This window comes from Geosmithia morbida (assembly GCF_012550715.1).
Source record: "Geosmithia morbida isolate 1262 chromosome Unknown scaffold_1, whole genome shotgun sequence".
NCBI classification, from domain to species: Eukaryota; Fungi; Ascomycota; class Sordariomycetes; order Hypocreales; family Bionectriaceae; genus Geosmithia; species Geosmithia morbida.
The window spans coordinates 1,623,967-1,636,318 of NW_023336188.1; the positions used below are offsets into that span (position 1 = coordinate 1,623,967).

Below are 12,352 nucleotides of genomic sequence, written 5' to 3' on the forward strand. Positions count from 1 at the left end.
CTATCACTGAACATATCAGCCCGTGATTGGCCACAATGGAAAGAGCGGTCCACATACTTGGGCGGCTCTTTCTCTGCCACTGGAAGTCGTTGAAACACGTCTCTGTCCCCTGCGCAGCCTACGATAGGACCCTCGACAGTGACAGACGTCGTCCCACCGCGAAATCTCCGGATTATCATGATTGATATTTTAGCAACACAACCCTGAATCACGACGACATCAAAGCCGGCGCCTCGATAAGCATCAACGTCGACACCGGAAGCAGCGGAAGAGGCAGCACAAGGTCAGCACGCACGTCTCTACCATGAACGGCATGAATGGTGCCAACATGGGCGGCGGAGGCCCCATGCCCCTTCCCACGCCTGCCGGTCACCAGGCCGAGCTCAACTACATCTACAGCATGGTCGAGGAGCTCAGTCGCCAGCTTGCCGACAACCGCAAGGCCACCGAGGACATCGTTAGCGGGCTGGGAAGGGTGCGGGCGCGGGCGCGGGCCAACGACTTGACGAATGACCAGGTGCTCGACGCAGCAGCCGAAGAACTCATGGGTATGCACCGACTGCTCCGCCCTGCCCCTCTCTCTCCACCTATGCATACGTCCAGAGCGGAAGGGCGTCGACGTGCTGACAGACCATGTTACAAAATCCAGGTCAAGAGCAGAACCTAGAAGCCCTCATCTCCATCCTATCCGAGTCGCTCGAAAAGGCCAAGCACAGCCGCGACGCCAATGCAAACCTCCTGTCCCAATACGCCAACGTGCTGGCCCTCCTGATGAAGCAGTTCCACGAGTACAAGATGAAGCACGTGTCGGACGTTTCGGCGTGGCACCAGTCGTACCGCGCACAGCTGGATGAGGCACGCCGCGAGAACTGCAAGCTGCGCGAGCAGATGTGGGAGATGCAGGCTCACGCCGCCCACGCCAATGACAGCCTGCGCACCTTCCGCAGCCGGTACGACGAGAACGAGGCCCGCTGGGACCGTCGGGTGCACGATGTGGCTATGCGCCAGGAGCTGCGCTTCTGGAAGCGCCTAGCCATGCCTGAGCTCGACGACGATGACTCGTACTGGAGCGCCGACGACGACATCGTCGACCCCGCAGAGAAGGAGAGGCTTCGTGACATCGAGCGCAGGGCCGCCGCCCATGACCATATGATGGCTGGCACTGACAGCCTAGGTGATGATAGCGACGGCCCGGACGGTAGTCTTCCTGCCGATGGAGGGGGCAAACGCTCCCACTTCACCTCCGCTCCCTTCCTCATGGGCGGCATTGCCATGCAGAGGGAGGACTCCAATGGCTACCACCAGCAGCAGCAGCAGCAGCAGCAGCAGCAGTCTGCGCCTGCTCCTCCGCCGCGTCCCCCCAGCGCTGCATCTAGCACTGGATCGACTGGCTCCTCGTAGCTGATGTTTCACAGTGAGAGAATCGGATATGGGCAGGGAGAGGGCATACCCCTGAGTGTCGTATATTCACTCCTACGATTTCTTTTGTGTTTCCTTGTTTCGGGTGCAGCCTGGTATATGGACCGGCGTTGGCAGGGTTTCGGAGTTGAGGTGTAATATTCTACATCTTTTGGCGCGTCTTACACATATTATTATTGTTACATGCGGTTTTCTACTGCCTGCGTGCACACGTCTGTCATCTTTTGGATTTTCCCTCTTGTAAACCCTTGACAGAACCCTGATCGTTACCAAAAAGAGGAAAGGAAGAAAAAGGAAGAAAGAAGAAGGTTCCCGTAAAATTACATGTTTCCCGATTTAACGACAAAGGAAAAAAAGTGCGGGAAGATGTCCGAATCAGCAGCCACTTTGCTCGTGACGCTGGTGATCATCGCCCTGGCCACTCCCACCATCGCCGTCCTTGGACGCCGCCTCGCCAGCCTTCTTGATCCCATCCTCGTCACCGCGCAGCTTAGCAAAGTATGACTTGATGTCTTCCGCCCCGATGGCCTGGCCGCTCTGGGCAAACTGCTGAAAGAAGGGCTTGAGCTTCTCCTTGAGGTGGTTATACGCCATGACACCCTCGATGGCGCGCACGCGGTCCACGTTGCGCAGGGCACTCTCTCCACGTTCCAGGAGGCTGCCGCTGCCGTGCGTCGACCCGCCGTGGTGCGACCCGCCGTCGTCTGTCAGCGGAGGTTCGTACACTTCTTCCTCCTCGAGCAGTTGCGGGTGGGCGTCGAGGTGCTTGTAGCATGTGGTGCAGCGGCAGAACTTGGTGCGGAAGTCCTCGTCTTTCAAGAAGAGGGAGAAACGGCCGGACGGCGGGGTGGGAAGGTCCGGCACTTTGCAGCCCAGGGTGATATCCTTGGCTCTTTCTTCTTCTTCTTCCCTCTTCGGTGCAAGAGGCTCGCTACCTTCCTTGTTCTCGCCGGGAGCTGCGTCTTGGCTTTCGCTCCTGGTGCGCTTAGGCTCTGCTGGTTCCTCAACGTCATCCTCGGCCTTGCGCTTCTTGGACCCGGTCTCTTCTTCAGGCGCCGGCGTGGGCGCAATGGTTGTGGTCGTCGCGGTGGCCGTCGCACCATCAAGCATGACTGCAGGGAGAAATCCCGGGCTGCCGGCATATGACTTGATCCACGGGTTCGCCTCAACGCACTTGTAGCAGATGAAGGTCTCAAATTCCTCTTCGTCCGGAAAGCCTGGGGGCATGGGTGGTTCGTCGTCGTCATCGTCGTCGACCACTGCCTCGTCATTGGCGGTGCCATTCGGCTGGTCCTCAGAGATCGGTGGTAACGTTCCATTCTCGTTCTTCTCGGATGCCGGCTTCCTTCCAGCCGCCATCTTCTCATACCACTTGGGACCCATGCCCACGAGGCACCCAGGGTGATACCAGTCCTCGCCACAACCGCCCGTCTCGACGGTACCCAGCCCCAGGCACTGAAACATGGTGCCCTTCTGCTGGAAGGGGTCATAGTCGCACTCGCAACCGCAGAAGCGGTTCGCGAAATTCTGGTTGTATGAGTTGTTGGCGGCGGGCTCTTCGGAGTGGACGCCGCCGCGGGTGTTGGTCTCGGAGTTGGTGCGTAGACTGCAGGGACTGGTCGGAGGTATGCGCTTCGTACCGCAGTCGCACGTGAAGTTGCGCTTCTGAAAGATCTCGACGAGGGCGTGCTCGCCGTGGCACTGGACTGAGCAGGCGTAGCAGACGCCCGCTGGCGTCCATTCGTCCGACTGCTTCTCGGGGCGTGGGTTGCACGTCAGGCAGGCAAAGACATTCTGTCGGAGGGAGCCGAGGATGTTGGTGCATGTGTCGATGCTCTGGATGGGGATGGTGTTAGCGTCTGTATCTGTCGGACGATGGTGATGGTATTAGCGTACGTAGGGCAGTGCCTCGCGCGCATCCGCTTCGAGGGCTTCCTGGCTGCGGATGAATCTAGAAATCCGTCAGTATGCTCCCCAGGGGTATGCTATCGCGCGTCCTATTCTTTGCTAGACGTACTCGGCTGCCGTCTGGGAATCACCAGAAGTCTGGGAATCTTGCGAGAAGCTGTTGCTTCGCGCTGTGGCGGTCGATGTCTGTCGCGTCGCGGCATCATCCGCGACCGAGGGATGGTCGGTAGACATGATGATTAAGCGTAATCGCAGAAGGATGAATCTGCCGAACGAGAGTGCGCGTCACGGGTTCAATGTCCAGAGGAGGGGGGATGTTTTGCAAAAAGAACAATTAAACAATAGAAAGCGATGATGAAGTGGGTCGACAGCTATCAGATGCGGAGGATTGAGGTCGCGCGTATTGATCCTTGTCCCTTTCCTCGATGATATCGAGGCCGGTGACTAGATGTGTAGCCCTTTCAGGCCACTTCGCCCCCGGCCCTTCGTGATACCTGTTGAGGAGGTACGCTACAGTGAGTGGTAGTATCCTTGGACGAAAATCAGAAGCCTCTTGGTAGTACTGACGTCGCCTGTGTCGTTTACCAGTGGACTCTAGCAATAAGGGTTCGTATAAAGGCTTGACGACATAAAGGGAAGTATGGTGATGTATGGTGATGTGTTGGTGGAAGAGAGTTCGAAGGGCAAGATTGCAGCTGAGCAGGATGAACTTTTACTTCTTGGTGAGCCTCCTGACGGGGAGGCAGCTGCCCGCCAGCGTTGCATGTTAGCTGCTTGCAAGCTAGTTGTTTGCCGGATGCCAACAGGCCCCAGGAAACAGATCTCTGTACCTAGCAGCAGTGACACTTCCATCTCGGAGCATACATTCATCTGCCTCCAGAGAATACCATTTTCAAGACTGGGATTCGAAGGGGCAAGAAAAGAAAAGGAAAAGAGCATGTGATTGTGATCAAAATTCCGCATCATCTTCATATGCTCTTGATGGCTAAAGCTTAGCAGTGGCTGAAGCTTCTGCAGATATGTACATGTATCATTATTATACATATTATATTTTACGTGAGTCACAGCGTGCCAGGGCCATGTGCCTTGTGGGTGCAGCCACATACAGTCACTCAATCTTTATCATCGGCATACTTGTAGACACGGGGGGTGGGTGTTTTGTGGTTGTCAGTACGCTCATTCAGCCTAATTGCATCTTCTCTTCTGTTTGTCAGTACACGCAGTCGTTCTCTAGAACTGGCAGGTTGGTTCCCTGCGTTAGTAGCTCCTCCAACGGTATCGATCAGTTCGCCAAGGCGGCAAGTCTGGCGGCGTGTTTCCCGATGAGCCTCCAATCTCCAACATGAGCTGCTGGTACTCACCACTTACATATAGGCGTCAATCTTGTATTATCGTTAACCCCCCCCCCATCGTATAGGGAAAGTTCTATATACGAATATGTATCTGTAGATGTACGAGTATGTACAGATTGCTACTAATAGTCAGTTCCCAGAGTTCCACTATAGCTTATCTCATGCTTTGTTTCTTCTCGTCATCTCCCTGGCATCACAGGCTGCGGCAATCCGAGGCTATCAGCCCGGGGGAAGCGTCAAGGGCCAGCCCACTGATCAATCTCTTCAACTCTATGGAGGGGCGCCATTCTATATGTCCACGGGCTTGAAGCATTGACAGAAATATGGTGGAAAGTTGGCACTCATATCAATAGCATATATTAAGCATGTGTTCACACGTCAGAGTAGAAGCTCCCTCCAGCCTCGGCGTCTATCTCCACCGCCTCTTCAAGGCCGACGGCGGAAAACAGCTTTTTCGGCGTGAATTCACCTCTTAACCCAGTCTTTCCCGTTTCCTTGAGACGGGAAAGGCCGTTCTTGATAGCTGTGTAGGCGGGCGCGAGCGATGCGAACGGGAAGATGATGATTTTGAAGCCGAATTCCTCTGCCTGGGCGGGCGTCCAGGTCGGCGTAGCCCCATGCTCGACCATGTTGATCAAGACGGGCGTCGGCGCCAGCTGTCTGCACACGTCCCTCGCCTGCTGCTCGTTGGTGATGCCCTCGATGAAGGCCACGTCGGCCCCGGCGGCGACGGCGCCCTTGAGGCGGGCCACGCACTCGTCGTAACCGTGGGTCTGGAGGGCGTCGGTCCGCGCCAGGATGACGATGTCGGATTGGAGCCTGTCCCTCGCCTGGCAAGCAGCTCCGATCCTCTGCACGTACGTCTCCATATCCACGACAGCCTTGCCACCCAGATGGCCGCACCTCTTGGTCTGCACCTGATCTTCGATGTGGAGTCCTGCCACACCCGACCGGTGGTACTGTGCCACCGTGCGCGCGACCATGTTGGGTCCTCCGTACCCCGTATCGGCGTCGGCGATTAGAGGAATCCTCGAGTCGAGGTTGGCGATCATCTCCGCATGCTCGCGCATGTCATTGAGCGTCGCAAATCCAAGGTCTGGCTGCCCGAGCTTGGAGGCACACGTTCCAGCACCCGTCTAGATCGTACGCGCCTGTGAGCAAACGAGGGCGGACACACGGAAAAACACCAACCGAAATGGAAAAGGGAGAGAGAACACGACCAGATGAGCTTCATCCTCTGCCATACCATGTAGATGCAGTCGAAGCCAACTTCGTGTGCAATCCGAGCACTGAACCCGTCGTAGACTCCTGGTGCGATGAGAATACCGTCTCTCTGAATCAGGCATCTCAAAGCCGCGCCGGCGCTGACTTTCTGCGCACTGGTGATACCGTTTGTGTTGGTCATTATTCTTTCCTCTCCGTCAAAAGGTTCAGTTCGCAATCATGTTACCTATCCTCAGCGTGGTAAAATATGGCCGGCACCTGAGTCTGCTTTATACCAGGGAGGCCTTGTGCCGATCGAGGCATCGAAAGATGATCAGGTCTGGGCATGCTGCCGATCTATTCCCGATTTCGCGTCAACCGCACGGCTTGGGGGCCTCTACCGGGTCCATCGTACTGCTGTCTCGGACTCTGATCCCGAGCCTTTGCTGTTGATCCTGCAGTATTATTGCCCCTGCCAGTGCTACCACGTTTGGCCCTCTAATCCGATGCCATCTCTACACATTTCGAGCAGGGACATACCCTGTAACAGGCGCATCGATTTTCAGCTGAACAGGCCCATCCACCTCGTCATCGTTGAAGTGATGCCTGGAAAGACGGTCAATTGATGTTGTCATGTTGCTTGAAGTCATACAGAGCTTCTTCGTAATACATATCCATAAATGTATCAGCCGAATCTGATCCAGGCGGTGAGATGTGGTGGCTTCTGCATGTATACTGTTTCTAAATCATGTTTACAACCGCTCACTTCGCTATATTTTACCTCATTCATCCATGATAGCAAAACTACATAACGAGCAAAACCTATAGTATAGCTGACAGTAACACTCAGATAGTAATAATGAGGAGAAAGGCGACTGGCAGTTTATGGAGACAACGAGTAGGCAAAAGAACAATCTCGAGATTGTGCGAATCACGAAGCTGCAATCTCGCAATACACCTCTATACGTTTACAAGATATTGTCAACTACGTACAGATCTGTATCATGGCTCTGAAATTCAAAGAAAACTAAAGACATGTGGCATATCATCAACAATCGTGACAGAAGTGTAGCGGCTTGGACAGAGTGACTGGCCTTTCTCCCAGATGAAGCACACGGGTGATGTACGGGCTACCCGTCACATTGTTCATCATGACTAGTATCGCTGCCCTTTCGAAATTCACCTGAAAGGTGGCTTGTTGTCTCGTAGACAGACATGAGAGGCATCTGAGCCAGAGAAAATACCACGGCGGGCCTTCATGCCCTTGTTTTCCCATCAGCCAATCTTTGGGTCCTAGGGTTTATTCTTCTTTCTTTCTCTCTGGATCCAACAGTACAGCTGATTATCTATCTACTAATCCCATATTGTCATGACTGACTGAGAAGAGATTCGGACTTCTTGAAGGAGCCTGTTTCTCAAAGAAGTTGTTCTGGTAAGGGTCGGGCGCTACGACGCGCTGTTCTTCTCCCTACGGCGATAGGAATGCGGGAGACGCGAGTGCGCACCAAGGCATCGTCTTCCATGCCACTCGTCCGACGGGGAGTCCCATCTCACTCTATATGGGGTTGATCCACTCGATGATTTGTATCCGAAGGGGGAGATCAGATACTACATGTGTAAAGTGCACGACATGCAGATTCTAATATGTGCTCGTAATTAGGTCATCAACATTCACTCCACAGCCATAGCCCGTGTGTAGGGATGATATTGTCTTACCGACGTTTCCGCCACTATCTGTAATGAGAGGCCGATGTGCCATGAGAAAAGCGGAGGCTGCGTGGCACAGAGTCATCTTCTTTCCGTTCTGACACCATCATTTAATATCCGCACTTGTTGCAGACAGTCGCAGCAGAAGGCTGCATATTGAATTTCGCGTCCCATCCTATGAAACACATCATAATAGTAGATAGAAAGGGACGGTCGTGTCTTACTTCGTGGAGATATTACTGGATGGATCTGATGCAGACAAATCAGGGAAAAGCCCAAAAATGCACGACATTGTCTCGCGGCACGATTGTAGGGCAGCAATGGCCCAACAAAATACTGTCTTACACGATTTGTCTTCGGCGGTCCTTGCGTCCGAGTTTACTTGGACGTTGTAGCCTGCAAGTTGAACATCACCCATAAGAGTCCACGATCATCAGGAGAAGGAACAGGGAGTGCACATGTTGTTCATTTCAGGATGGCCAATACACATATATAAAGTCTAGTTCTCGATATTATATGTGATCATGGCTAAACGGAAATTTTTTCTGATATGTATTGGGCGAGATCGAGTATCTTGGAGCCTCACCTTCCCACGAGTTCAGGGGAACCTAGTGAGTGCTCATGAACAAAGGGAAGACTTGCAGAGTAGAATTCCAGAGTGGAGGGTGTAGAGATATGGGGTATGATCTTCTCATATTGGTGATTGGGCAATGGCTCCCATCTAGAAATGTAGCAGTTCAAGATTGATCGGCGTCTCCCTTCGCAACCTATGACAGAGGTGGAGGATGCGTGGGCTTTAGACATGGTCCTGTCTCCCGCAATTACGCTGTATGATGAATCTCATTCTTAGGTCTTTGCGGTCTAACACGATCACCTTGGGGCACTGGAAGTGGCGACGAACGCGTAGAGGCCTTCGCGGTGGAGTGGAATGTATGATTGCCCCGAGTACGTGTTCCCTGATTCAGAGGAACAGGCCCAACCTGTCGACGGATTGATGTCTTGCCCACGGGCAAACCATTCCTCTATTTTCCAATAAGCCGGGGGGAGAAATGTGAGAAGCTCAACAGGAGATCCAGGATAGTCCCCTGATGTATAATCGTCAGTAGGGGGGGAGGAGCATATAAGAGGAAAGAGGTTGCACCGACTTAAGCCATCATCCTTCTCAGCACGCCTCTCATTTCATAATACAAACTTCCAACTCTTTCATCCATTCTTTTATAAATCCGGTTTCTTTCTTTCCAGGAAAAAAATCCCCTCAGCCAACATGAAGTTCGCTCTTCCCCTCGTCGCTCTCCTGGCTACCGCCTACGCCGGACCCGCCCCTGCTACTGACCAGGCCGAGATCGAGTCTGGCTATGGCAAGTCCAAAAACTGGGATTGGTGCGGTGCCAAGACCTTCAGCAAGGTTAGTGAACGAGAATCAACTGCTTTTACTTTTCGCAACGACTAACCCGGTGTTTAGTGCTTCGGGGCCAAAAGCTGTCAGAAGGACGCCGACTGCCTGAAGAAGAGCAAGGTAAGCCCGACAGGAATAGTTCTTTCAAATACCGATTCTATATGTTTCTAACAATCACAATAGGGCAATGTTGACCTCATCGGTTGCGGCGGCATCATGTTCCCCAACGACTGCTATGCTGTAAGCCAAACTTGAAAACGCCCGAGCCAAACTTTACATGCTAACTCGTGATCAAATAGTACTTCTAATTACAAGGACTGCACGGTCGAATAGAATAGTCTTATCATGTACTAGATAATCGAAATAGCAACGTCGAAAGTGGTTAGATGTCCACATGTAGTTGTTGAATACCAAGAAAAAAAAACCTGCCTCTATGCGTTTTCGAAGGTCTACTTGTACATACCAATAAATTGTCCCTCTTGATAATTTCGGGTTGATCCCAGGTGTTTGTTTTGTATGTTTGTTTTGTATGAGTGGGTTTCCATCGATCACTTCATGACTCATAGTAAGTCATGCTGACAGTGTTATCCAAGTTGTCTATCTAAACCAGTTCAACTTCTATCAAATTCTCGACGTCCGACAGTCCAGAGCTCCACAGCTTGGTAATCTTCAGACCCAGTCCGCTTCCCTCAATGAGCTTGTACCAATTGTCCTCGGTGCGCTCGAGAGCTGAGAACTGGGTCATCATGAGGATGTCGTAGCTTGTGGCCTCCCAGTAGGCGTTTCTCCGAGGAAGAACGACTTCAAAGATGAGAATCTTGCTGTACCCGGGTTTCATGGCCTTGGCCAGCTGTCCCAGGATCTTGACGCAGACGTCGTCGGGCCAGTCGTGCATGATGCACTGCATAAAGTATGCCCTTGCCCCTTTTACGGGCTGCTCCGTCAGGAAGTCGTGAGGCATCACCTGGATGGAAGGGTCAATGTCCTTGACATCATCAAGGACAACTTCGAGATCTTGGAGGATGAGTTTCTACGTATACCGTTAGTACGCTCAACAGTCTTCATTGTCGTCGGGTCTCGCCTCCCCGCGAGAAAGGGTTGGTACTGACACCAGGGTGGTTGGGATAGAACTTCTTGAAATCGTTAAGGTCGTGTCCCAGGCCTCCACCAACGTCCACCACCAAAGGTGCGTCGGCCGCAGTATCCATGCCTTCAAACAGTGTCTTCTCGACGGGGTAAATACTGGGGTGCATCCACGGCACTCGCCCTTGCCTTTTCCCACCCACTTTGTGGAATCACTTGTCAGTATTATACGCAACGGGGGCTGGCTGGATAACGTACTGTGGTTGTTGATCTGAGGGCCTAGTCCAACCGATCGAAGATATTCGAAGCAGTTAGCAAGGTCGGTGTTGTAGGACGCATGCATAGCCGTGTGAGCAGAGTCTGTCGGGTTCTTCCAGTTGGTGTTACGGAGGAACTTGTAGAATTCTATCGGACTGCGACCCATTCCACCGATCCTTTTTGCCATGTTAGATGACATCCAGTCTTGATCGTGGCCGAGTTCAAAGACTAGATGCTTACAGTGAGAGGTAGCCGTCACCGATGATATCCAAACTCAGTGCCTTGGAAAAGGGAGTAAGTCTGTACTCATCCTCGTCGGTCTCGATGAGGTGACCCATAGCGCAGACGTGCCGCATCAGACGGCCTGCGTATCATTATGTCTTAGCTTCAGCGGTCCGCCAGGATGCTTCCAAAATAAAGGCAACCAGAACTTACCCAGAAGAACTGGGTCAACTTTGACAACATTGGCGAGGGTCGAAACCTTCTGGGGCTTGTCAGGACCGTTCCTCACCATGTACTTCCAGAGGCCTATGTCGACGCCAACGTTGATGGCCGCAATGAGACCGGGCTAGGTCGTTTTTGTTTGGTCGCTGGTCAGCCCTTCCTCATTTCCCTTTATTTGAAGTCGAGGAGCACGGTCACAACATACATCGGCCATTTGGTGCTCCAGCATAGTCTCTCGGGGAGTCTGGAGAGAGAGAGCGAGATCGCGCGCCTTGATGAACAGCCGATGGCGCGTCTCGCTGTCATCAGGCTTCAGGTCCTTGGCCATGGCCGTGATGCTCTCAATCAGGTCCGGGACTCCATCCAGGTTGTTAGGACGCACGGCGTCGGAAATATCCACTTTGCTACTCATCTCCGATGTAAAGGAGGTAACGATTGTGTACGGGAGGGAAGGTTACGATATGCCGTAAGATTGAATTGAATGTTCGTCGCACCCGGGTATTTAGTTTACCTACCCCTCACTTTATCATACAAGACTGGAGCCATGGAAACAGGCCTGCAAAGGAAAACATTAAACCACAATGAACAGACTGTCCGGTAAGGGGGCGGTGCCGTGGGGTATTGTGGGCGAGTGCCGCGGATGTGAGCCGCTTGTTCAATCCCCTGTACCGCATGTGGGTGTCGCTTGGTAATATTACTACACATACCTCTGTCATGAGAACTTAAAGAAGGGGGGTGCTTGGATAGTCAATATCAGGGTCCGGCACTGCATGCCTAGCTTTTCATAGGCAACGGGTACGAGTCTAGGTGATTTCGTCGGAGATGTTGACTGATTCTATCATGTCTACTGCTATGTTGCCAACCCAACGACATGATGGTTTCGAGTTGCCCCATGAATTCTCATTTACTGGCATACTGCATTCACGAAGAATACAAAGGGTCAATGGTGAGTTTATTACGGTCGGACACGGACACGTACAAGATGGGGAGAACTTCCAGGCCAGCGAAAAGCTATGACATGTCATGCGAGTTGCAGAAAGGGAACGCCGGGAAGGGGTCCCGTCACGTTGTCACCGGCAGAACCGGGCCTATCATCCGTACTATACGAGTGTAAGTGGATCATGGCGGTTTTCTAGTCTCGCCATGCGGGGCTCTATGCATCAAATGTACTCCTATATGTTGCGTCCTTTTTTTTATGGTATCTTATAACATTGTACGAGTAGCTATTGCCGGTGCTTAGCAGATGCTCCTATGGGGGTAGTTGTGGGCGAGGGGTCCGGGGGTTCGGAGAGAGGGGATTAGACCATATGAGAGGTTAGGGTCGCCCAGAAGAGAAGAGAAGATCGTATGACGATGGTTACACGAAGAAGAAAAAGGAAGCAATCGCGATAGTCAAGGCGGTTTTAGCAGGTAGAGGGATCTTTTGCGAAAAGCAATGTTTATGGACAAAGTACTAGCGTGAGGCGGTAAAGAACCTGTTAAATATATACAAGAAAATTGAGAAAGGAGATGTAAGTCATAAAATGCGTACAAGAAGAAAATAAACAAGTAGAAGAAGAAAATCTGCACCATGGCGAAGGGA

At 52.5% G+C, this 12,352-nt stretch overlaps 5 protein-coding genes across 5 annotated transcripts; 2 read left to right on the plus strand and 3 right to left on the minus strand.

Annotated features, from left to right (window-relative positions):
* Positions 1–304: 304 nt before the first annotated feature.
* On the plus strand, positions 305–1,401 carry GMORB2_1244 (uncharacterized protein; the record flags this gene model as incomplete). Its single annotated transcript, XM_035463226.1, has 2 exons — positions 305–548; positions 650–1,401. The coding sequence occupies 2 exons, from the start codon at positions 305–307 to the stop codon at positions 1,399–1,401; spliced, it is 996 nt and encodes a 331-aa protein (XP_035324650.1).
* Positions 1,402–1,794: 393 nt separating this feature from the next.
* GMORB2_1245 (E3 ubiquitin-protein ligase UBR7) lies at positions 1,795–3,561 on the minus strand (the record flags this gene model as incomplete). Its single annotated transcript, XM_035463227.1, has 3 exons — positions 1,795–3,255; positions 3,316–3,370; positions 3,437–3,561. 3 exons carry the CDS (start codon positions 3,559–3,561, stop codon positions 1,795–1,797), a joined length of 1,641 nt encoding a protein of 546 aa, XP_035324651.1.
* A 1,489-nt stretch (positions 3,562–5,050) lies between these two features.
* GMORB2_1246 (2-Methylisocitrate lyase, PEP mutase family) lies at positions 5,051–6,084 on the minus strand (the record flags this gene model as incomplete). Its single annotated transcript, XM_035463228.1, has 2 exons — positions 5,051–5,815; positions 5,926–6,084. The coding sequence occupies 2 exons, from the start codon at positions 6,082–6,084 to the stop codon at positions 5,051–5,053; spliced, it is 924 nt and encodes a 307-aa protein (XP_035324652.1).
* Positions 6,085–8,853: 2,769 nt separating this feature from the next.
* Positions 8,854–9,293, plus strand: GMORB2_1247 (uncharacterized protein; the record flags this gene model as incomplete). Its single annotated transcript, XM_035463229.1, has 4 exons — positions 8,854–8,994; positions 9,052–9,105; positions 9,169–9,225; positions 9,285–9,293. 4 exons carry the CDS (start codon positions 8,854–8,856, stop codon positions 9,291–9,293), a joined length of 261 nt encoding a protein of 86 aa, XP_035324653.1.
* Positions 9,294–9,586: 293 nt separating this feature from the next.
* Positions 9,587–11,182, minus strand: GMORB2_1248 (O-methyltransferase; the record flags this gene model as incomplete). Its single annotated transcript, XM_035463230.1, has 6 exons — positions 9,587–10,015; positions 10,095–10,270; positions 10,327–10,502; positions 10,567–10,690; positions 10,762–10,894; positions 10,976–11,182. 6 exons carry the CDS (start codon positions 11,180–11,182, stop codon positions 9,587–9,589), a joined length of 1,245 nt encoding a protein of 414 aa, XP_035324654.1.
* Between the last annotated feature and the right edge of the window lie 1,170 nt (positions 11,183–12,352).